The sequence below is a fragment of the Hirundo rustica genome, chromosome 21, assembly GCF_015227805.2.
Source record: "Hirundo rustica isolate bHirRus1 chromosome 21, bHirRus1.pri.v3, whole genome shotgun sequence".
NCBI lineage: Eukaryota > Metazoa > Chordata > Aves > Passeriformes > Hirundinidae > Hirundo > Hirundo rustica.
Window position 1 is genome coordinate 4,374,851 of NC_053470.1, and position 23,654 is coordinate 4,398,504.

At 47.1% G+C, this 23,654-nt stretch overlaps 1 protein-coding gene across 1 annotated transcript; it reads right to left on the reverse strand.

The window, feature by feature from the left end:
- Positions 1 to 2,735: 2,735 nt before the first annotated feature.
- Positions 2,736 to 23,380, reverse strand: FOXO4 (forkhead box O4). The gene is made up of 3 exons (XM_040084010.1): positions 22,997 to 23,380; positions 12,142 to 13,374; positions 2,736 to 7,952 (listed from the first exon to the last, which is right to left on the reverse strand). The coding sequence occupies exons 1-2, from the start codon at positions 23,378 to 23,380 to the stop codon at positions 12,160 to 12,162; spliced, it is 1,599 nt and encodes a 532-aa protein (XP_039939944.1). The 3' UTR covers positions 2,736 to 7,952; positions 12,142 to 12,159.
- Positions 23,381 to 23,654: the final 274 nt, after the last annotated feature.

The following is a 23,654-nucleotide window of genomic DNA, read 5'->3' on the forward strand; positions in this document are numbered from 1 at the left end:
GGCCAAAGGAAGGAGCTGGCTGGCACCTGGTCACAGGTGGCCAAGGTGTGGGTGCTGCTTCTGCAGCTGAAGAAGCAGCATTTTGCTCACACTCCCAAGCAGACGTTCAGTGAGCAAGGCCAGGAACCAGGACCAACTTTTTCCTGGTCCATGCTGCTGGTGCTTTCCCTCTGCTGGGGCTAGGCCAGCTTGTACTGGGCTAAGCTGGTGCCTGGGCAGTAAAATGCCAGGACAACTGGTGCTGGGTAGTACCAGCTGAGTCAGTACTGGTGCTGGAACAGTGACACCAGTGCAAGGATGACTGGTGCTGGGACAGCTGCCACCGGGCTTGGCTAGACAGTGCTGGGATTGAGCGCTACACTTTCACTTAGCCCCAGCGAGGGCTGGGCAGGGATCAGACAGCTGGGTGTACTGCTCACTGTCAGGGGTAGCACTGGTTAACCATAGCAGCCTGCCAGCCAGCTTGCCAGCCTCCCTGCTGTCCCTGCAACAGCAGCTCTGTCCCCTGCAGGGCTGGGACGTGCCACAGCAGCCAGTTCCCCACAGGCTCACCGCTCCTGAAGCCAGCAGTGCACCTGCAGCACCGGGCAGCGTGGGGCTGGCTCCCAGCCTGCTGCCAGCAGCAGCATCCTCACCTCCCAGCACCGGCCTGTGCTGGCCAGGAAAGGGACAAGGCAGTGACAGCATGGCTCTGGCTGGGGTGAGGGGCTCCCTTTTACCTCATCTCCACACCGCACTGAGGGCTGGCCTTGCAGGGGTGGGGCACCTGCCACACACTCCAGCTCACAGTCTCACTAGCAACATGAAGGGCCCCATGTTCTCTCAACCCTGACCAGAAACAAGCAGAGCTGCTGGCAAGGCCAGGAGAGACTGCAGGCAGTCACACACAGCTTGCCACAAGTCCAGCAAATTCAACGCTTGGGTCCCTGTCCTGGTGGCCTCTGCATTCTTCAGTGTGCTTGGGTCAGGATATTCCTCCCTACTGCTCTGTGGCTGGAAGAACTGCCAGAGTACAGACTGCCTCCCCTCTGCAGGAACCTTCCAGGGTATCCTGCACACGGGAGCTGGGACACTGACTCTACCAGGGATTACCAAGGGGAGGATGCAGGCACGTGCCCAAAGCAGTAACTGAGTTTCTTGCAAAGCCTGTAGCAGAAAGAAGTGCTGGCAGGTGCAGCCAGGACTGTTTTTGTAACAGCTGAGCCATTCCCAAGCTGGAGGAACGGCGTGTTGTAGCCCATGGACAGCACCAAGCCACACTGCAGCAATGGCGCTGCCACAGCCACTCAAAGCCAGGCCTCTGGCTGCTGCCCTACCACAGCCGTGAAAGGGAAAGAACAGCACACGAGCTGAGGACAGCTCAGCAGCAGGCAGTCTGCACTCACCATCTCCCCGTGCCCCAGCCCTCCTTCCTCACACACCAGCTCCACCACAAAGGACACATGCAGTAGGGCAGCAGCCTTCCCCCCGTGGGCCCATCCCTGGTGGCACACAGGTATTCATCAACCAGCAGGGGCTGGAGGCAAAGCAGGACTCTGGCCAGAAAGCCAGCTGAGCAGAAAAGCTGTTTTTGCGCTGGCTTCAGGTACTGCTGTTCTGCAAGCAACTACCCATAGGTCAAAACATTTATGGTGACAAGCTGGGAGAGCTATGAGGTCTCCAAGACCTCAAGAAAGGTGCAAACACGATGCACTGACGCCACAGAACACAGCAGGACTCTTGGTGACTACTGAAGACAGCGTCACACTCAGCAAAAGCAATCCTGAGCCAAGCCAGTCAGGTCCCATGTTGTTCTCCTTGGCAATGTTTAAATGGCACAGGCCACTGCTCAAAGAGGTATAAGAAGTGTTAAAGGCTACTGGGCAAATGCATGGTCCCCTGTTGTGTGGCAAGTTTTGAACACATCCACTTTGATCCAATCAGCTGCAAAATCTTCAGCATTTTGTGTCTCCAACAGCACCCAAGGTGCTGTGACTGCAAGTCACCCAAGTTTTTGTGACTGCAAAAAGCCCTAAGTACTCAAGGAACAAATGAGGGGCAGACAGTTCCCCTAAGGATCTCCTCCTAATTCCCCATTTTTGTAAATTTGGTTAAATCTTGAAGCAGGACCTTAAGAGCCCATTGGAGTTATTTAGTTATTTGCATTAACTGTAGTGAAAAACAGAATTCGAAAATAATATACTGAGTATCCAAGGCTTTGAATGAAACTTTTCTGGCTGTACACATATTGTGCAATTTCACAAATGACTCTTTACCCTCAGCAGTGTTAGAACATCCCCAGACTGCTCTCCATGTGTCTAACCTGGCCAGCGGAATGCATGGTCTACACTCCTTCCCTCACTTCTCTCTCACCTCCTTACCTTGACACACAAAGACATTAGAATGTAGCTATAGAACACATAGTCAGCTTCAGCACTCAGGTCTAGAAAGGCAAGAAATGAAGGGGCTAAAACAACTCTAGACTAGTTCTGCAGGATTTAAAACTCCCCAGGGCCAATTTTAGGGCTTGTCACCCCATGGATCCCCATGCACTGCCAGCAAGTTGTAACAAGAGGCTCTACACACTGCAGAGCACAGCAGGGACTTTGTGGGTGGTCACACTGCAACACTTCAGCCTCTGGCCAGCTGAGGGGGGGCCCTAACAGGTGAGGATGGCACAGGAAAGAAGACAAGGGCAAGGAGAAATAGGTGGCCCTTGCCATGAGAACAGAACAAATTGGATGAGACACAGAGCAGAGGATTACAGGTTTTTATTTTTCAAACATTCCCCCCTAGTCTAGCACATTCTACAGTCTTGCTAGCACAGATGGTAACAAAGCCTGTAATGGTTCAGAAGTTACAGTGCTACAGAGAGCAAACAAAAGCAGAGGTTTATTTTCTGGGAAAAAAAAAATAAATTGTGAGAAATGGGTGGAAGAGTGCAGAGGGAATGTGGTGGAAACTGTCAGGTAGTGGTGCCTGCCCTGTGTGCAGCAGACATCTGTGCTAGCAATGCAGAAACCTTTCCTGGGATGGCACCAGGTGAAGACTCCACTGTGCTGGAAGCACCATTTCACAGAACCACCCCCACTGCCCGGTGAAGGTGGCTCCTTTCAGGAGAAGTAACCTATCTTCTATGTAGCCAAACCTCTCAAGACACCCTGGGGAAACCCACACCACCAATCCCACACCACTGCCCTTCTGAAAAGCAACCAGGGCTCTGTTTTTGTGTCCCAGAACATCCCCTTCTACCACACACCGTAACACTGCCTCAGCCAAAGAACCATAAATGCAATGCTGTCAGCTCTTACACCTTCAGCTTCTGCTGCCTCTTGTCCCTGCTTTACACCACAGTATTAGGAGTGATTTTGATTCCATCGGGTAGTGCTTTCCATCAGCTACAGACATGTCAGGGTGCAGGGAAAGACACAGTGAAGAGAGGGGATCCCTTTCCTGAAGTCAAGCGAGTGTGGTGATGGGTTAGCACATGCTCTGGGCTTTCACACAGACACATCTCTCAGGCTTCAGAAGTCACCTCTTGCTTGCTTTTCCCCTAATGTTTTTCATTAGACATGCAACTGAGGCAAGCCCTAAGCTATTCTCTGTTCATGCTCATGTCCCAAAGTTGATTGATTTGCTTTGGTTTGTGGCTTTTTTTTTAATAATGGATCCAAATTTTCACATTTTGGTGACAGTCCAGGACACCACTCCCAAGGCACTCCTACCCATGGCACCAGACACAGGTTACTCAACCCTGGAGCAAGGCTAGCCCTGAAGCATTTGAATGTGGCTATAAATAAGCAACTAAGTATGAAAAATTAACAAATTATTATCTACATAAAAGCTTTCTAGGCATTTCCTTTGGAAAAGCTGATTAGTGCTACTTGCTTCTATTATGACTCTTGTTTATGAATACACCCAGGCTCCGGAATGCTTCATTCTTCTCATCAGGATGATCTGACTGCTGCTTTTAAAGCAGCACAGGATAGGGATGACATGTTTTTAGACACACCAGCAAGGAAAATTAAGGGCTCCCAGAAGGTTCCAATTTTCCAAGCTCTCGCATGAAGCTGGAAGTACATGCTTGGAATTAAAATATGCTTAAATTACAAAGAAAGTTCAAGCAATTTGCCAAACCCAAGTGTAAATAAAAGCAACAAGTCTGCCTCCTACTAAGCTCCACGGGCCTAGTTACCTGAATCATTTGTGGCCCTGAGCTGCATGGTGGCTTCAATGCTGTGCAAGATGGCATCTGATCCTCTGAAGATGGAGAAACCTGTTGCCTGAGCTCAGTAAGGACAAAGAACACAGCATAAAGCAATGCTTCATGCCAGGAGTCCCCTATCCACTCCCCTCAGGCACTTATCCAAGAGCATCACTCCCCCTATCACTGGCCCCTTCTCACCCCACTCACAGCTGCTCTCAAAATCCCAGCCCAATCCTTCATTAGAGCAAAAACTAGCCCAAAGTATGGGGCCTGTGGTGCTAATGCAGCAGGAAGAGCCACCAAGACATTATCCAGGCTCCAGCAGCAGCAAGTAGCAAATGCTTTGGGCAAGAATGCAAAAAAAATTGGATGAGTATTGAGCAACTCCCTGCCAGGTACAGCCTTCCTGCAAGCAGCAGTTCAGGAACTTTAGAGTCTCCTGTGTCCTATGAGGAAGTATCCCAGGCTAAAAAAGGTCAAGGTTTATGAAAATGAAGTGTCTGTAGAACTCCCAAATTCTCTGCATCCATGCCCTCTGTGCCCACAATACAAGTTATCCTGCTAAACATACAGAAAAGAGGGTAAGTTGCTTGCTTGAGCCTGCAACACTACATTCATGGTTTATTGAGCTCTCCACGGGTCTCCTGAACACCATTCTCAGCACTAGTGCACTCTCCAGCTTCTTCAACCACTGACAGCTCCTGCTGTGTTGAGGAGACACAAAGCACCTGTACAGACCGCAGCAAGGCAGAAAAGTCACTGCCAGGAACTTGTTACAGCAGGACTGCAGGCAGAGGTGCTCCTAGCTCCAGTGCTGTCTCCAGAAGTATGGGAAGAACAATAAAATAGGTATGTGCTCTCTTTACTCTGAGGGCAGGGTCTTTTCTGAACTCACACTGTGGAGCACTAAGCACCATGAGCCCTGGTGTTGCACCTCCTACAGCAGGATCAGGTCAAGGACCTGAAGCAGCTGAGGTTATGTCAGGTCTCCCTGAGGGCTCAGGACCAGGCTCTCTGCAGACTGACATCTCCCCAGTGCTGTCACTGTTAGGGGACACTTTAACAGCCTGAAGACAGCTCCCCTTTCCCACAGACCAACGAGCACAGAAAGAGCTCACCCTGGATTTCTGATCACTAATACTGTCCTTCCTATTGCTGTGGGTTCCATTTTCATGGGAAGTGAGCCAGAGGCTCACATTTAACACCACCACACATACTGGTGTCTTGTCCTTTGATACACGGCTGTGAATCATGGGCACACATTCAACTCGCTCTGTACATCATTGGATCGAGCTCCCTTCAGGAGCCAAGCTAACAAGGTAGCATAGTATGTGCCAAATAACATAAATCTCTCCAGCCTGTTCCCTGCAGCTCAGAATGGCTGATTCTTGCGTGTGGCACCTGCCATCAGGTGTTGTGAAAGGGCATCTATCCACCTGTGCAACGAACTAACTCCAGTGAGAATGTCCACCCATGCCTCAAGTGTGTCAATCCTGGGATCCCAGCTAAGGAGCTGTCTGTTTGTTGCAATGAGGTGTGGCCAGACATGTAGATTGTGGGTGAATCTGAAACATCACTGGGAGGTCTGCCATGAAGGCAGCCTTCAAAACAAAGGTTATCAAACTATTCAAAGGCTTTGATGGCATAGCATGCTGTAGATAAGACTTTTGAAGACTCCTTGTTGGATGTAAGCTGGCAATCACTCCTGCTCCAATCTCCACTCAAATGAAAATGAAAACAGAGAAGACAAGCTGGTAAAAAGTGTGTCTCATTGCACTGCATGATACAAACTTTCTGAACTGAAGCCACCTTCAAAAAGGACTGGAGAGTCTTTCTGCCAGACCAAGCTGATGAGAACACCATGAAAGCACCATGTCTCCCACAGATCCTGCCACTGCAAACACCACAGCAGTGACATGAACATGCCACTAATGCTCTGAAATTATCTTCTGACCGCTAATTTCTGTCCTGCAAGCACACAGAGATAGAGCAGGATCCCAGGTGGACCCCTGAGAGTGAGCCTCCAGGCTTCAAGTTCCCCTGCAGTAGCAGAAGCTTCAGCAAGAAAACAAAAACCCTCAGAAACCCAAGTGAGCTACCAAATACAACTGCTCATGCCCTCCATAAGGACTACACAGAGGGTCAGCAGATCTAGCACAATCCAGTCCACACCATCTCCTCAGCAGCCCAGGGAATCTGTCCAGTGGATCAGCTGCAGGCCAGCTACTTAGGGGATTAGCTGAGAACAGCGCTGTTAATGATTAGCATTCCCTCCATTGTGCTCTTGGCTTGGCAGGAATGCCCAGCCTGAGCAGCTGTGGCTGAATGCCCTGCCAGGCACCTTCCCTCCTCCTCTTCTGGGGAGAGCAGCAATTCCCCAGTTCCGTGTCCTTCCCACTTTTCCAACATTTTCAGCTTCTTGGCCCAAAATGCCTTAGGCCTGCCCCCTCCCATACTGTAGTGTTATCTGGTACGAAGGGGACAGATGCAGCAAATGTGTTTTCTTTTTATCCAATAATCTCGTTTTTCAATTAAAATATATAATATATATTTAAAAAGGTTTAGAAAAGCTTCTATGTAATTTGCACCTACTTTTACATATAGATTACAATAATGTACAACTCTTCCCCACAGTGGTTTGAAACCACGGGGACCTGCCAATTCCTTCTCCTCAATCATATACATCACCAAACATCAAATGTGTTTGTTCCTAATAGAGCTCTGAAAAAGAGTCTGTCACTGTTGCTTTCTCAGACAGAGAGATGCGTAATAGGGACACACATTACATTGGCTTCGTATTCACTGTAGAAAGTTCCCAGATTAGTAAAAAAATATTTCATCTATAGAAAATGCCCTTCTGAAAAGCAACCAGGGCTCTGTTAAGGCCACACCCAGGCTTTCCATTTTGCTGCTGTAGCAAGACAGATCAAAAAACAAACCCAAAACAATGTTTTTATGTCCCAGAAAGCAGCTACTAGCACCTGTGCTTATTTTACAGCAGCCTGGTGTATCAGGAAAGTGCTGAGAACAGCATAGGGACTTCTCAAAACGTGCTTCTGATTCAATGGGGCTCAGTTGGCACAGTGAAAAACTCAGTGTCCTCCTGTTCCACCCAGGGGGACAACGGGAAGCCTTCTACAGCACGACAACCACCCTTCCCTGCGGAACGGTGAAGGATGCTCCAGTGATGGGCACACTGCAACCAACCCCTGAAACAGCACCCCCTTCTCCCACAGGGCTTCCACCAACAAGCTCCCACCACTTCCTCTGCGAGTCTGTGGGATACTGAGTGCACATCTGCTGGCTTAATCACAATGTCCAACTACTTTGCCCCACGAGGCAAGCCAAGCAAGAGCAGAGCCAGCCCCCCACCAGTCCGAGGCACTGGGAGACTTTCTGCTGTAGCTGAGAGAGGACAGCCAGTGAGAGATTCCTCCAGCAAACCCAACTCATCACACAGGAAAACACTATTGCCTGGCACAGTCTTCTGGCCGAGGTTTTTTCCAGGGCTCCTCTTTGGACATGGGTTTCTCCAGACGGTCCAAGGCAGGGTCAGGTTTGTAGGAAGAGCCATGGCACGTAACAGGATTACTATTTTTAAACTCTTCCTGTTGCAGCCAGATGCAGGTCGCCCCTTCTTCCCAGATGGGCAGCCCCTTCTGCCCAAGGCATGATGTGCAGGGAAACTGAATCCAACATGCTCCATTCTTTTCTCTGCTGGGGTGGGAAGTGAAGTCAGAACCCAATGTTCAAAACCTGAAGGACACTAGGAAGAAGAAAAATAAGAGTGACTGGTTAGAGCTCCGCTTCAGTGTGAATCCTGGATGCATAGATAAGGAGTTAATTACTACCAATCTAACCCTACAGAACAAACAGACCGCAAGAGACCTTGATCAACAGAGTCAAGTGGAGGATGTGATTGCTCAGCTCCAAGCTTCAGTGTGACTGAGACAGAAAGACAGATAGGTCGACAGTAAGTATTCCTCCTGTAAGCTGACAGCACCAACAAAGCTCTCTAAGATAAGGAAGTTTAAAGAAGGACTTAGCTAACACCAGAGGCATTGCAGGAAAGCAGCAAGGAAGAGGAAAATTACTCTTCACCTTAAACAACCACAAGCATCAATTGGTAAGGAAAAGACTGAAAAAGAGACTTTTAAAGATCACACACAAACTGTTTATGGTCACCCACTTAAAGAAATCCTGTCTCTACCTTCCAAATAATTAAGTATTTTTAGATATCTCAACCCCCCCCAAAAGTCTGAAGATCTCTTCTCAGGTCTTCTGCCTCACCTCAATAAAGCTGTCACAATTCATTCAAACAAGCCTTGGAGAAAGTCTAAACAGACTTAGGACACTGATATAAAACCACCACTGTAGGTATATGATCCACTTAGAAAGGCAAAACAGCAAGATAAATGTAGGGCATCCCATCAGTTGCATTCAGTAAGAGTGAACATGAAATAAACCTGTGAAAAGGAAAAAAAACCCCTACAACAGGGAATCAGCTCCAAACAAAAAAAAGACAGTAAGTTAAAACAGAAGCCAGAGCAACAGGCGGCTTTGGGAAATTGCAAGTTTATGAGGGTTTTATTTATATATGTTCTGTCAAACAAAAATCCAATGTTTGGAGCAAAGGGAATTCGACAGAGCAAGAAAAGCAAGAATCCAGACCAAACTGGGCAAGGGATAAAGAGCACCCCAGACTCTGAAGCTATAGGGAGTCTAACTGAACAAGTAACAATAATGAACTAATATCCACCAAAAGAGTAGATGGATTTTACACTCACCAATGAGACAAAAACTATAGCACTTTACAAAAAAGGTCATTCTATTTCTGTGCTGTCTGTCTTCCTCTGTGGCTAATAGCTCACTTTGTGGGTGCTGCATCACTGCTGGGCAGAGACAAAGTTTTAATGTTTGATCTCTAATCTCTACACAAAGAAACGCAGGCAGGGTTCAAATGGACTCCTGGTGAAGCTGTGGACAAACTCTTTGGCATTTACCTAGCAAGAAGAGGATAAAATCATGGGAGCTTTGAGCACCAAGGGTAACACCAACTAGTTCATATCTTCCTAAGTGCTGCAGATAAGACTAAGTACTCTTTCCTAAAGATATGGCCTTGTCTACAAAGAGAAATATTTCCCCAGTTCACTTTTATTCTGACTGCTCAAAGCAGAATGTGATCACTGTGATTAACTGATAAACAGTTTTTGCTCAGCATTATACACATAACTGACCCAGAGTTAAGCCCACAGGAACTACTAAGAACAACTTTATGTTAGTGATCGCTTAAGAGTAGCTTTTGCCAATGTGAATTTAACACAGAGAAAAACACAGTAATAGAAAGGATATGAAAGGGAAAATGCCTGCCACAACAGAGCAATAAACAGCTTTCCCTGAACAGCGATTTGCAAACAGGGATCTTAGGAACTCACTGCAGTGAGGGAGAACTGACACAGACAGTCCTGACTTCAGACACTGATGTCTGCAGCTCACTTGGTTTTGTAACTCGTTAATTTGAGAAAACATTTCTGCCTTCTTTTCCCAGGAACACTCCTATTTCTCTCCACATGTGCCCTGCTCCACCTTTGCTGGAAGCCTGGTTCACCTCTCTGTCTGGGCAGCCTTTTGCACAACACTTGCTCTCTTTTGGGGTAAAAGCTACCCCTCATCCCACTGCATGGATTCCAGCACAGAGTCAAACCAGAAAAGCCCTGCAAAACTCAGAAAAGGCAAACATGATCCAAGGGCAGAATAAAAGGCTTGAAAGCAAAGCACACTGACAGGGTGTGGCCTTTCCTCCTGGGGCAGCACTGCTGTGACCAGAGTACCGAGAGGCACGTGGGAGCTACGCTTTCTGCTCAAACACAATAGTGGTTCAGAACTTGTTCCAGATCACACTCCGTCCAGCACATTTCCCAGAAAGTATCACCTCAACTTCATGTCTGGAACAAAGAAAATCCAGGGGTTTTAACATCAAGTAGCTCCCCTGTTTTGATTAAGCAATTCACACGGAATAAATATGGAAAACGAACGTAACTGTGCTTTTAAGAGCTCCTGGTCTCCCTCTTAAACACTTGATTATATCCACATCTACAACAGTACTAGACCCTACCCTTTGATAAATAATTCCTCAGCTGCTCTGCTTTACACTCTTGAAAAATAATCTATACCTGGTATGCTGTAAAAAGAGGTTTTTCTACCTGGCCCAGGAGGGCAGGACAGCTTGCCTATGTTTTGAAAACACTTCTGTGAAAAATATTTCATCCATGAAAAGTCCACAAGTATAATGGCCTGCCCTAGCATGGCATAAAAAAGCAAACCCTAACAAACAAAACCCACAACACAAAAGCTCAGAACAATATCCAGTGGAAACACCGCTCAAAAAGCCCCAGCCTCTGTCACTAACTTGCAAACAGTCCTAACACAGAAGGATACCATAGTTTTGTCAACCAAATTTGTCTTTGAAATTGCCTGTGTTTCACCTGAAGATAAGACACTCAATAATTCAGCAAATGCACAGTTAACACACATCACTATGAAAACTCCCAAAAGGAAACAGAAAAGCTTGACCGATCCTCCTTTCCCTAAAATCAAGAGATCTGTTAGGTACAAACAGAGGAACACTACCAAAAAACGACACCCTAAGCAGTGGGATGCGACTTGGAATAAGAAGGAATTAAATTGTGTTTAAAACCTCAATATTCAGTGGTGCATCAATATGTTCACACAGTTTAAGTAACACCAGCTCAAAAGACAGCACTTTACTTTGTCTAGACCCAAGACACTTTTAGAGAATGGCTGCACTAACAGAAGTCACCTGGACCAAAACACCTCCAAGTTACTCAGGTGCCTAGGAAAAAGTATTAAAGTCAAGTAGATAATAATTTCTGCCCCCATGATTTTGAAGCTCAAGGGCTTCCCACCACTGAAGCAGTATCTGCAATTTGTCCTTACTTCTGCCTGCTCAGCTGGACAGTATTAGCAGCTGAATTTGTACCACTAACAAATACCATATCTGCCTCCTAAAAAGGAATTATTCTTGGCAAGGCTTCTACCTTCCGACCAATATCCAGCCTAGCTCCAGTCTGTCCACTTTCCATCAGCTGACTGAGTTCCAAGCATGAAGCAGGCCTACAGCTCCAGTTCCCTAATTCTTCTACTGCCTCTGGTTTAAGTGTTTCAAATCAGGGTGCCACAACCTCGAAAAATAAGATATTTTTAAGCCTTGTTGTCATATACACCATTTGCCAAACTGACTATTTGTGCAGACATGACAAACTGCTGAAGAGGCAGCTTTGATGTTATGGGACATCCTAACACATCCTTCTTCCTTCCACCTCCATCCACACTGCAGACTCCTGTTTCCTACTCTAACAAAGGGAAGCAATCCAGTAACTAATGCTGGTGAGCCAGCTTACCTGACTTTACAGATACTATCCCAGGTAAGGGCAGGGCAGAAGATGTGATAGGAGTGACTGTGACCTGCTACACACAGACCAAAGCAGAGTCATGGAACGGACATGCTTTGCTACTGCACATTTCTGCAGGAATAATAATAACCTGGATAGAAACACAGTATGTGCTTGGCTCAGTTCAGCCATTCATATGTACATATTGGTGGATGTCTTTATTTATGGAATCAGCACATGCTCTCATGTCAACTGTAGAGCTGTAGGCACTGCCTGATGTCCTGTGATGGAGTCATCTTGGGTGACAGGAGACAACAGGAGTTTAATTCAGGTTGTTGTTCTATTTCATAAAGGAGCTGACTACCTGGTAAGTTAATCCACCTACCTTTAAACAGCTTTTTCTCCCCCTAAAAGGGAACATGACTCTTTTTTACCATGCTTTCAAAGAGGGTCTTTTAACTGCTGCAGAGTTGGGCACAGGAACCATCCTAGACAGGGCTATTTCCACTATTGAGCTGTAGCATTTTACACAACTACACCTACCTTTTTGTGCTCCTGAAGTTAACTTGGTACCCAGGTATGGTTGGAGGCCTGTGAGGTGCTGGGATAGCTGGGAGTAGGCAGAATAGGTTCAAAATTAAAGTCCAGTCCTCCATCCATGAGTTCACTGTTGATTATGTAATCCATATCACATTCAAGGTTCTCCATGTACATGTCAATGTCCAGGTCAGTGGGCAGCCTGTCCTGGTTCAATCCCAAGGGAGCAGGGCTGGCAGATGAAAGGAGCACTGGACTGCCCAGCTGGACTGACTGAGCAGTTGTTGCAGAAACTGGAGCCTTCAAACTGGTGATGCTGGCAGTGTTTTGAGGAGATGTCACTAGGGGAAGCGTTGATGGCAAAACACTGGCACCAACTGGTTCTGCCTGCTGCTCTGCAGGCTTTCCTCGTGGATTGCCTGAGCTCATCTTACTCTGGGCAGCTTGTCCACCCAGAAGCAGAAGAGTTCGGCTGCTCATCCTGTTACCAGTCTGTGGGAGAACTGGATCCACCTGAGTCATCATAACATCCCTTGGAGGCGGAGAGCTGGGTGTCAGAAGAGCTTCCAAGGTCTGAGGGGCAGAGAAATGGCTGACAGAACTTTGCAGTGAAATATCAACAGGGTTAAACAGGGAGTTGCCAAAAGTCTGACCAGCTGCATTTGGGCTCTGCAAGGAAAAGCTGGAATCTCTCTGGATCTGACCACTGGAGGCAGACTGCTGGGTAGAGAGCACAGATGAGCTGGGAGACATCAAATTTAACCCATCGATGAGCTCGAGCTCCTCAGTCACAGTCGGTGGAACGTTGCTGGATGCACTGGAGTACACGAGAGAAGGAAGCAGCTCTTCGTCATGGAGGTCATCCTGCTCTGTCAGGATGGGAGAAAGCCTGGCACTAATGGTGCTTGCATTGGAACTGGTCCGAGGCCGGAAGGTGTTCCACACATCAGAGTCCTCATTGCTTCTTGAGGACGGGCTCCCAGGCCACTTGGGAAATTGGGAGCCAGGACTGTCAGCAGAGGATTCTGGTGCAGACTGGAGAGAAGGCTTCTTCCTGGATGCTTTACCTCTGACTTTTGCAAGTTTGCTGCTGTTGTCCATGGAGGCAGCTCTTCTCCTTGGTGCTTTTCCACTTTTGCCACCCTCAGGATTGAGCATCCACCAAGAGCTCTTCCCTGTGGCTTCATTATGGACTTTAATAAACTTGCTGTGCAGGGACAGGTTATGTCGAATTGAGTTCTGAAAAAAATAAAAAGAAAAAGAAAGAAAACCCACAAGATAATGAGGACCTGACAGCTGACACACCTCCCACCTAAAAACCTTACAAGCTTCAACACATTCAGACAGTATCCAGAGAAGAAAATTATAACAAAAAGCTATCCATAAAAACCTGCTATTTCTGTCTGAACATGCTTTGCAGCACTAGCAAGCAGTGCCATGTTTCACTGCAATATCAAGGGTGAAGCTACCATGACAACTAGCAGCTTTCAGCTAGCAAAATACTGACTCAAAAGAATTTTAAAGACCATACAGAATCTGCAAAAAATTAGGCATATCACAGAGCAAGTAACCAAGTTCTCAAATACAACCTGCAATTTCTACATGAGCCTACCTGAATTTGACCTATTGCTCTTCCTACCCTTTTGGCAACCCCTTTAACCAGCATGAGCCTGGCTAATTTATTTAATGTTTATATGGCCAGTTTTCAGTCAGATTAAAGCAGAGCATAACAGTGAATCCAACAGACTGGGTGAAGAGAAACGGCAAAACGCTTCTGTTCAAGGCAACCATTAACATCTCCACCCCAAAACTGGAGAAACTTTAAGGAACACGAGTCCTAGAATCCTGAAGACTGCCAGGCTTCCTCTGCAAGGAGGCTGTGTGCTTTCCTTGGTGCATGTTCCTGACAGGGTAAGATGTTCAGTGGATACTGCACTCCCACACAGTAGATGCCAGTTTTAGCCTCTCCCATCTTTCTGCTGGCTAAGACACACGTTCCTTGCCTCTCCCAGCTTCCTCCTTTTGGTTTAGCTTTGCTGAAAACTGCAAGCTAACATATCTACACCATCACCAAACTCAATTTTCATCCTGCAACTGATAAACTCCCCAGTATTTTAGAATCAGGAAGCAACAATTTCATTGTTTGAACAGATCCTCCATAAACTCCCCTTGAGGCCTATGCATTTATTTGATAGCTGCACTTAGTTTGTTCAGATGGCCAAATTACAGATCATTAAAAGGTGCTGCACTGGAAACACAACAGGGGTCCAAGCACATCATCTTTTTCTTATAAACTAAAAGTTATATAACAACCTTCAGCTTTCATGCATACTCTCTTAATTCTGAACAAATTAACTGTGCTTTTATCATCTTTTTCCACCAACTCTCAACACAGTTCTTTCCTGTCTGCTGCTTTCCCTCTCCCCACCCTTTTCCTCTCGGAAAAGTCCTCCCCATGCTAATTTTGGCCACCTCACCAAAAGTATTATCCTAGAAAAAAGTAGACACATATAGATAAACAATACAGGCAAAGTGGAATGTTTGCTTGGAGACTGAAGGAGATCTGAGAATCATCCTGGCTTAGCTTTTATTTTACCCTTTGGCTGTTGAGGATTTGGAGAAGAGTGGCTGCTTGCTGCAACTGGTATCAAAGAATACACATGTTCTTAATTGGAGAGCAACTGCAGAGCCAGAGCCTGATGGAACATGTGCCAGTCAATGCTCTTACACAGTTTTATTATTTGAGCTGTTCACAGTAATAGCTGTACAATAATCCTGCCCAGTATCTTCTCTAAACAAAGCTTTCCTTTCCTACAAGTGTTGAAACAAGTAATTCAGTCTGGTGCACTGTCTCCTGCAAAGCTGCTGCTTTCATTTCCAAAGAATCCCACCCCTTTTCCCAAGTAAATGTGCATAACTTTGAATGCATGCTGGTGCAGCAATAAGAACCACTAAGTTGTCAATAATTCTTCATTTATTCTCCTGAAAGTAGCCTGTGAACTCATGATAGCATCTTGGGTATCATAAGAGACAATTTGTGTAACTAATTTTTGGCTGAAAAGTAGCTTAAAATAAGACATCTTGGAATAAGAATAGGATTCACATGAGCACAATGAAGCCTGGTACCTTATATGAAACAGTCTCAAAGTGATTTTACATGTTACTGCTGAACTGACATTAAGTTCATGGCTAAGCTGTAGAAACAGCTAATTGCTGTACCACTCCTTCCTTCCTCATCTTCAAACTCTCACCCGTCTGTAACACAAGCATGTGTGACCCTATAGGCCAGTTCAGAGAGCAAACCAAACTGAAAAGCTGTCCTATCCTTCCTTGGAAACTACTTTTCCTGCCTCTTTTACCAGTTTTTTGCAACTACCTCACTGTGGGGGTTAAGCACTGAAAACTAAAGAAGAGAACAGAACGTGTAGTTTGAGGAAAAAAACCAGGGTTAACTCTTATCTAAACTGCAATGCCCAATGCTTTTGCAGCTCCCCTGCAGACTGGGGGAGGCAGCTGAGCACTGCACCGCAGCACCCCGAGCCTTATTCACCTGCAGGACCCAGCCTGCCTGCAGGCTCGAGCCCAGAGCATCCCAAACTCCACCTGAATCCACTGAGCCACAGCCTGGGCGCTGCAGGACGGCACCAGAACGCACCTGCTGGAGGGATTCAATACACCTAACACATGGAGGGCACCCTCAAATCTCACTGAGAGAGCCAGGGATAGATCAATTATGCTAAAATAATCACAGAACTGCAAGTCAGACTTGTCAGAAGAGGAAATGACAGAGTTCAGTCGCCCCGGCAACCCTGACATATTTCCTCTCTTGATGTTAAGCAACCCACACCAGAAACATACAGATGACATTAACTTTTTAGATGCTCAACTTCAGCAGTGTGGGAGGCTCCCGGTTGGTTTAAGCATCTGCAAAACACATGAGGTCTTGACTCTGCAACTCTTTGATCATAAAGAAGCATGACCTGAAGGAAGAGGTGCAGGCAGGAATCCTTCAAATCCTTAGGAACATCTTCAGCCATTAGTTAGAGGAGGTTATTGCTATTTATTTAGGTATCTTTATAGTGGTACTTATGCCCGCATGTTAAGCATTGCCATAAAAAAAAAAAAAAAAAAAAGCCAGCCTGTCTCTAAATCCATCACAGATCAAAGATGATTCTTGCAAACCACATTCAGACAAAACCAGTCTGAAATTAAGGACAGATAGTATGCAAAAAATCAAGTTTGGCTGGAGACATTTGTTCTACACTGAAGGGTGGACCATTCCCTAGGTTGGAACCACCATATCTTCAAACTAGGATATATGGACTAGCCACAGGAGTGTGTCTAGCAGCTCATGCAAACTATTCCCTAAATCTCAGTTACCAGAACATTAAGTCTTCTTCTTTGATAAAATCTCCTAGCCACAGTTAAAGGACAGCAACACTTCTCACCATCAAACCAGCCCTGCCCTTACACCGACATTAGTGCTGCTGTGGATCCTGCTCAGCACCAAACAGTGCTTTGGTCTCACATTAGGGAATCAGCCACAGGAGCTGGCAGCACAACCAAGCCATTCTCCTGCCCAGTCAGCCTCTGCCACAGATGGGCAACTGCCACAGATACCACGGAAAATGCTCAGGTGAAGTGAATACAGAAGACTAAAGGCACTGATAACCTTTCCAGGGGGCTATACAACTTTGTAGGTACAGCTGAGGCTCCCTACCATGAAACTGATGTTTATAGGAGCAGAAGGAAGCTCTTGTGCCCTGCCCAGCAGAGCTCATCCACGCAGCAGTGGTGCATGGCCTGTGCTAGCAGAGCACTCAGGGCCAAGCACAAGCTCTGCTCAGAAAGACAAGACACAGCAGCTATCCTTCCAGGAGACACAGTGGCTTCCTTCCTTCCTTTCCTGGCCATTCTCCCAGGAAACATCAAGTTTATACTACAAACCACAGAGGATCAGATTTCTTAGGAAAAAAAAGTCTCTCTAAAGGATGAGTGACAGAAGGAAAAAGAACAAAAAGAAAATATATGCAATCACTGCAGCTGCCTGTAATACACTCTCATTGCCTTGGAGGCATACAAAGAACTTGGTCTCATCCCAGTGCCGGGCCATGTTCCACGTGTTCACTGCCAGGCCTATAATTGTGCCAAATTATCATTTGCCATGGCATTCCTGGGAGGCTGCAAGGGGAGAACACTCCGCCTGCTGTATTTGCCAGTGCCTGCCCTCAGCCACTTGGCTCCAAAGGCTTCAGGAAAAAGTCTTCCTTGTAGAGATTTTGCACCAGCAAGTAAACAACTGCTCCAGAGCCAGGGAGTTGAAACACTTCCCCAGCAATCCCCTTCCAGAAGGCACACACTGAGACGTCAAGCTCAGCAGACGGGGATCTCTATCTTAGGAAGAATATTTTCCTTTCTGTAATCTTTCAGTAGGAGGCCAGAAGGAAGATCATAGCTCTCTAAAAAGCAAAGACTGGGGCGATTTAAAAGACAGGCAGGCATACACAACAAAAGCTGTTCAGGATTAGATAGAGCAGAAGAAACTTGTTGGAACAAGTAATACCAGCAGGCCAGGAACAACCTTCTCTGAGGACTGCCTGGAAAACTGAGCTGTGCTGCAAGGAATAATCGTTCAGCAAAGCAGCTTTCCAGAAAAAAAAAAAACTGGCAAGGAGCAGGGAAGAGTAGCAGCAAAATCTTTAAGTAATTTGACCGGAATGGTACGAAATAGATGAATTTTCACCAGAAGACAAGTTTTTCCCAACTTTTGAGGGGAACAACCACACTCAACAAGGCTTAAAAATAAATCTCATATTTCATACTTTTTCAGGGCATTACAAGAAGCAGGGCATATTAATGTCACTTGAAGGAGGGCTAAGTGTATGCTGCTACATTGTGACGGTGGGCCCTCCTTACAGCTGAGCACTCATCAGTTTTCTTCCACCCAGAAAACAGGACACCTGGTGACCCCACATTTGCACTACTGTCCTACTTCCAGGCACTGCCACCAGCCTCATTTTGCACACCCAGCACTCTGCATTCTCCCATCCACAACACCCTGCCATGCCCAGCTGCCTTCCTCCCACCCCACCTACCCCACACCACACGCTGTGGCCAGACCATTTATGGATTAATGGGATTAAAAGGTAAAATTCTCTGTTAAGAGAAAGATGATGGACAACATCCACCTGTGTTCACCAGGTTTCCATGCTGGACTCCTCAGGCATCTGAACAACCCTCATTTAGCTTCTGTTCTTTGTTTTTCCCCCTGCTTTAAGGAAACCCAGTTAGACTGTCAGCAGCTGGGACAGGGAACATCTCCCTGCAGCCAGGGCTGCGCACATCACTGATACCACATGAATGCATTTGGGCCACATGAGATAATGGCAAGAGTCCAGCAGTTTCTACCCACCCCCAGCTACACTGGATCCACACAGCCAGATCCTCCCTTCCCCTTTGCAAGGCAGCAACTTCCAAGAAACCAAAGTAAACCAAAACTAACAGAGAGCAGCACCTACAACACCATTAAAGAGTAGGTGGACTTACATGAAGTACCAGTGATGACAGCAATGACATGGCCATTCCAATTCAGTTTAGAACACACACTTCTTCATTTTTAGTGTCAGAAGATTTAATGGGGAATCATATCCTTTCAGGCATGTGAACTCAGGAATAAACACAACAGGCTTTCTCAACACAGCCACAGAAAGCAGCCTTTCTACACAGACTGAGCTAAGTGGCTCTGTGCAGCAGAGACACCCCCAGACTCCACATTGTGCCTCACCTATGCACAAACCTGCACCAGGCTGAAGGTTGGGCAGAATTACACTTTGCTCAGAGCCAAGATGCTGAGCTGAAGTTTTACGTTTTCTTTTGGTATCTACTGAACTGGAATTTATTTGCAAGGCATAAAGATAGCCGGACAGAATCTACCAGCCGCAGCACAGCAGAAATAGTCCAGAAGATGGACAGGCTTGCTTTGTCTGCTGGCCTGTTCTCATGGAGGAGCTTCAGAGAGCCACAGGATGAGCAGTGGCTCCAACCTGAGGGAGCTCTGCACATGATCTGCCAGGAGATCAGATATCCACAGCTCTGGGAGGGCCTGGGGACCATCAGAGCCAGCACTGAGGCACTGAAAGCCAGCGCAGTGACCCTATGACTGAGCCCTCAGCCAAGTCTCCTGATCCATCTGGTCAACATTTAGTATCAGCTACATGCAATATGCACATAACACAAGGCTGGAATGGAAGGAAAATGCTGCCCACTCTAACAAAGATTAAGAGCTAGACATCTGTTTTAGATAAACAGAACACTTGGTAATTTTTAATTTGTAATACAGCTCCTTGAGCTGTTGCATATATAAATATATGTATAGACCTATATATGTGTATGAGGATACATATGTTGTATATATCCACACACACATTTGAAATAAATAGGGAGTACCAGGATGCAGAGGTGTGGCATCAGCTTCCCATAATTAGGGTAATAGTGCAGAATCATTCTTCTTTATGTTGCATACAAAGGAGACATCTGATTTTTTTTTCAGTGACATACTTCTGGAGGGTGAAAAGGATGGCTTTAAAGTTTTTTTCTGTTCCTATAAAGGAAAAGACAAGAGCTTGGGGAAAATCCAGTTTGCTTCACTAAGACGGAGAATTCCTTCATATTGTTCCTCACTGTGCCAAATTTGCTCATACTCATGGATGTAACAACCAGTGCAAACTGCTTCTGCAGGGTTTATGCACTTCACTCAAAAGCCTCAACACCTTCGTGCTGTAATCTTAAACCCAAAAGGAATTATCCTCTTAGCCATAGATATCAGTCTATCCTGCAGAACACCCAAGGAAGGATTATGAAGAAGCCCCACAACACACCCTGCAAAGACACTTCTGCCCTGAAGGCTGATTAATTCTTAACTTCAGTTGAATTCCTGCAGGGAAAGGACAGACTGCACACACAGCAAATCTGTCCTTTACAAGGTGCTTGAAGCACTTCAAGAACAGCAAACACCATCTTCCTCGAAAACACAGATTCTTCCGGAATTCATGGAGGTTACACCCTGGCAGCCTGTAACAGCTGCACTTCCCCCAATTGTATAGTAGAGTAGGGCAGCTCTCAATTAATTATGAAACAACAATGAGTTTACGGGGTTTATATTAAGTAAAGCAGATTAAAGTAGTTTTTAAAGACATGTTGCTTTTAATTACTTAATGAAAATTCTCTATTAAACTGCACTACATAAAAATAAAATGTATTATCCATTTGGCTCTGTCCAAATGAGACAGAAATGCCAGAACTCTAGACCTCTACCACCATCTTAACAGGCATCAAAATGCTACAAAACTACCTTTAACAGCAGCTTCACATTGTTTTCCTTTAGCAAAATCACTCACCTCGAAACTGAGAAATCACAAAAGCTAAGACAACCCAAGAAGTTTTTCTTTTATTTTACAGATTAAAAAAAAACCCACAACAACAAAAAAACCCCAAACAAACAAACAAAAAAACCCCACCCCCAAAAAACATGCAAGCAGAGCTTCACAGCTCTAAAAATAACAAGGAAGAACAAAATAAATAAACCCCCAAAAATCGGACAGGTGCATTCCTCAAGTGAAGACATGTCTTTTGTTTATCCAGTTTGTCTTAAATATGCACCTATGAATTTTATTTTAAGTCCACAAAAGTCAAATTGAACCAACTTGACTGACTCCCCATCTGTAAATGTCTGACCTCCTTTCACTTAAGGCATCTGAATGCAAACAGTCTAAGGTCAGTAAAACAAACAAAACCTCTTGCAAACCTATGTAACTGTGAGTTAACAGAAAGAAAGACTAGAAGTTCGTTCCATGGTCACACATCCTGCCAAGCTCTGCCAACAGGATTTTGTGAGTGAGCAGGAAAGTAAATGTGTTGTATTTCTATCATGGTTTTCTGTTTGCTGGTTAAAGTCGAGAGCTTTAAACTGCCCTAATCATAAGGCTGAGTCCCACCACAGTTGTTGTTCTGCCCACTCTCATCCCTCTTGGCAAGAAGTTTCTTTTTCTTCTCCTTCTAAAGAGATTAGACTCTTCCCAGGCCGAAAAAACACACTAAAAAGTCAATCACAGAAAAGCTATGACAGCATCTGAGCAGGAATCTCACTCTCATGTGTGCACAAATGTTCACAGCGAATTCTGGAATTTATATCTACCTGCACATGTTCCAAAAGTGACACATTATTAAAACACGGAGTAAAACTGAAGACTGATGGTCTCATTACACAGGAATGGATGTAACAAAAGAACAGCCATACTGAGTCAAGCCAGAAGTGTATTTATTCCAGCATCCAGCCCAGCAGGACATCTCACTATATTCCACCTTCACGACGCTATCTGGGGAGCATTTCAGAAGCCACAGTGAACTTTAATCTCAGGCACTACAGCCAAACAGACAGTCAGATATATTCCTGACAAGAAAACGCACCAGTTCTGTTAAATTAACATGACTGCATGCAGGAGCAGTAGCCCCAGCCTGAGGAAACAAAAACTATCTTCCAATAAGAACACCAAAACCCAAACACTGTCCCAAATCAGAACTTAATATGCAGGATTCAGCCTACACATAGGAGTGACAGAACGTAATCCATTTTAGTTAAACCAGATGGACTCTCTATGAATTATCAACGAGTGATAAATGGGAAAAGTGAGAAGTTTTGTATCGAGGTGTGCCAGGCCAAGCAGTGACAGCTGCATCCCTCTCACCATGTCTCTACCCTCTGGAGCAAATGTTTGCACTCACACCACCACGTGGTGTGCCACTTCAGAAAGCTGAGCCAGCTGAAAGCCAACCTACCAGAAACAGACATATTTATTTATTTATTGCCTGAAATTAACTCTCTGCCCTCACCTACTGCTCAGTCAGACAAGCAGAGGAACACGTGGCTGGAGCCACAGAGGTCCAAAGCCTCAAACCCTGCTGCCTGAACCTCCTGCAGAACTGCAGTATGGATGAACTGCTAATAAATACTGCAAACTAGAGTGTAATTCCAGTCTGTAGTGAGAGCAACAGATCACACTCTTTAGAGTCCAGTCTCCATGGCATCACTCCGATACATCAGGACAGGCAGAGGGGCTATTTTGCAAGCCAGCTCTCATATTTCCCATTCTCCTTGCTGCAATTCTTTATTCTAAAGATAAGGGACCACGAGGTCGCCACAGGCAGAGGACTGAAACAGCCTGGAGCTCTTTTAACAAGCTCTGCAAACACTTATTTCCAGAACAAGAGGAGACGCTGTTGAGCTTTTAGAGCAGAATACTGCTTTCCCTTTTCCAAACTCCAGCAGAGGCCCCCATCACGGTCCTGGAAACAGAATCCTTTTCCAAGGGACCTTCCCAAAAGCCAAGCACGCCTGCTCGGACACAGTTACTGATACTGAGCTGGGCACAGTCACGTGACAAAGAACTGCGGCCTTGTGATTAAAACCCCTTCAACCGAGGCTTTATCCCACGGAGAAACTTGGACGCAGCCTGTTCAATGACTCTTCCTTTCTCTCCTGGAGAAGTTTCTAAACGCAAGGAGCAGCCTCGCAGGGCCACGCCATAACCACCCCCAGCAGCTGCTCCGGCCGCACACAGCCGAAGCTTGGGCTGGGTCTGAGAAGACCCCGGAGCTTTCAGCAGAGCTGAATCCCAGGCTCCGCAGCGTGAGCACCACACGCTGGCACCGATGCCCTGCCTGCAGACGGGCAGCAGCGAGAGGTGAGCGCGGAGCGGGCGGCGGGGCGGGCCGGGCCACCGGGGAGGCGCCTCCGGAGCCGCTCCTCGCCCGGCCCGGCCCCGGCACACAAGGCTCGTCCCTCCCGCCCCGGCCCGTCACGCACCTTCCAGCCAGCGGAGCTGTTGCTGTCACCCTTGTCCTTGAAGTAGGGGACGGAGCGCACCATCCACTCGTAGATTTGCGCCAGCGTGAGCCGCTTCTCGGGGGCGCTCTCGATAGCCTGGCTGATGAGCTCGGCGTAGGACTGGCTGCCCCAGGCATTGCGCCGGGAGCCGCCCTTCCGCGCCGCCGCGCCACCCGCCCGCGCCCCCTCGGCCCGGCCGGGCCCCGCCGCCGCGCCGCCTGCGCCCTCCTCCGCCGCGCCAGCCGCGCCGCCCGTCTCCGCCTCGGGCCGCGGCAACGGCCAGGTGCAGGAGCGCGGGCGGCTCTGCGGCTCAAAGTCAGGGTCGATGTCCGGCGACGCCGCGGCCCCAGCCGGCTCCGCCATGGGCGCCGCCTCGGCTCCGCCGGGAGTGCCGGGCCCGCCACCCCTTTGTGCGCCCCGGGCCCGCCGCCGCCGCCGCGCCGCTCTGTTTACCAGGGAGCAGCGCCGCTCCCAGCGCCTGCGCGCGCGGGGCACACCGGGAGGGGTAGTCCCATCGGGGCGTTAGCGGGCAGCTCGACACGGCCGGCGGACTACAGTGCCCAGCCTCCTCTACGGCGGAAGGTGGGGCGTGCCCCCCGACGGGCGAGCGTGGCAGGCGGTGCGTTGATGGAACTAC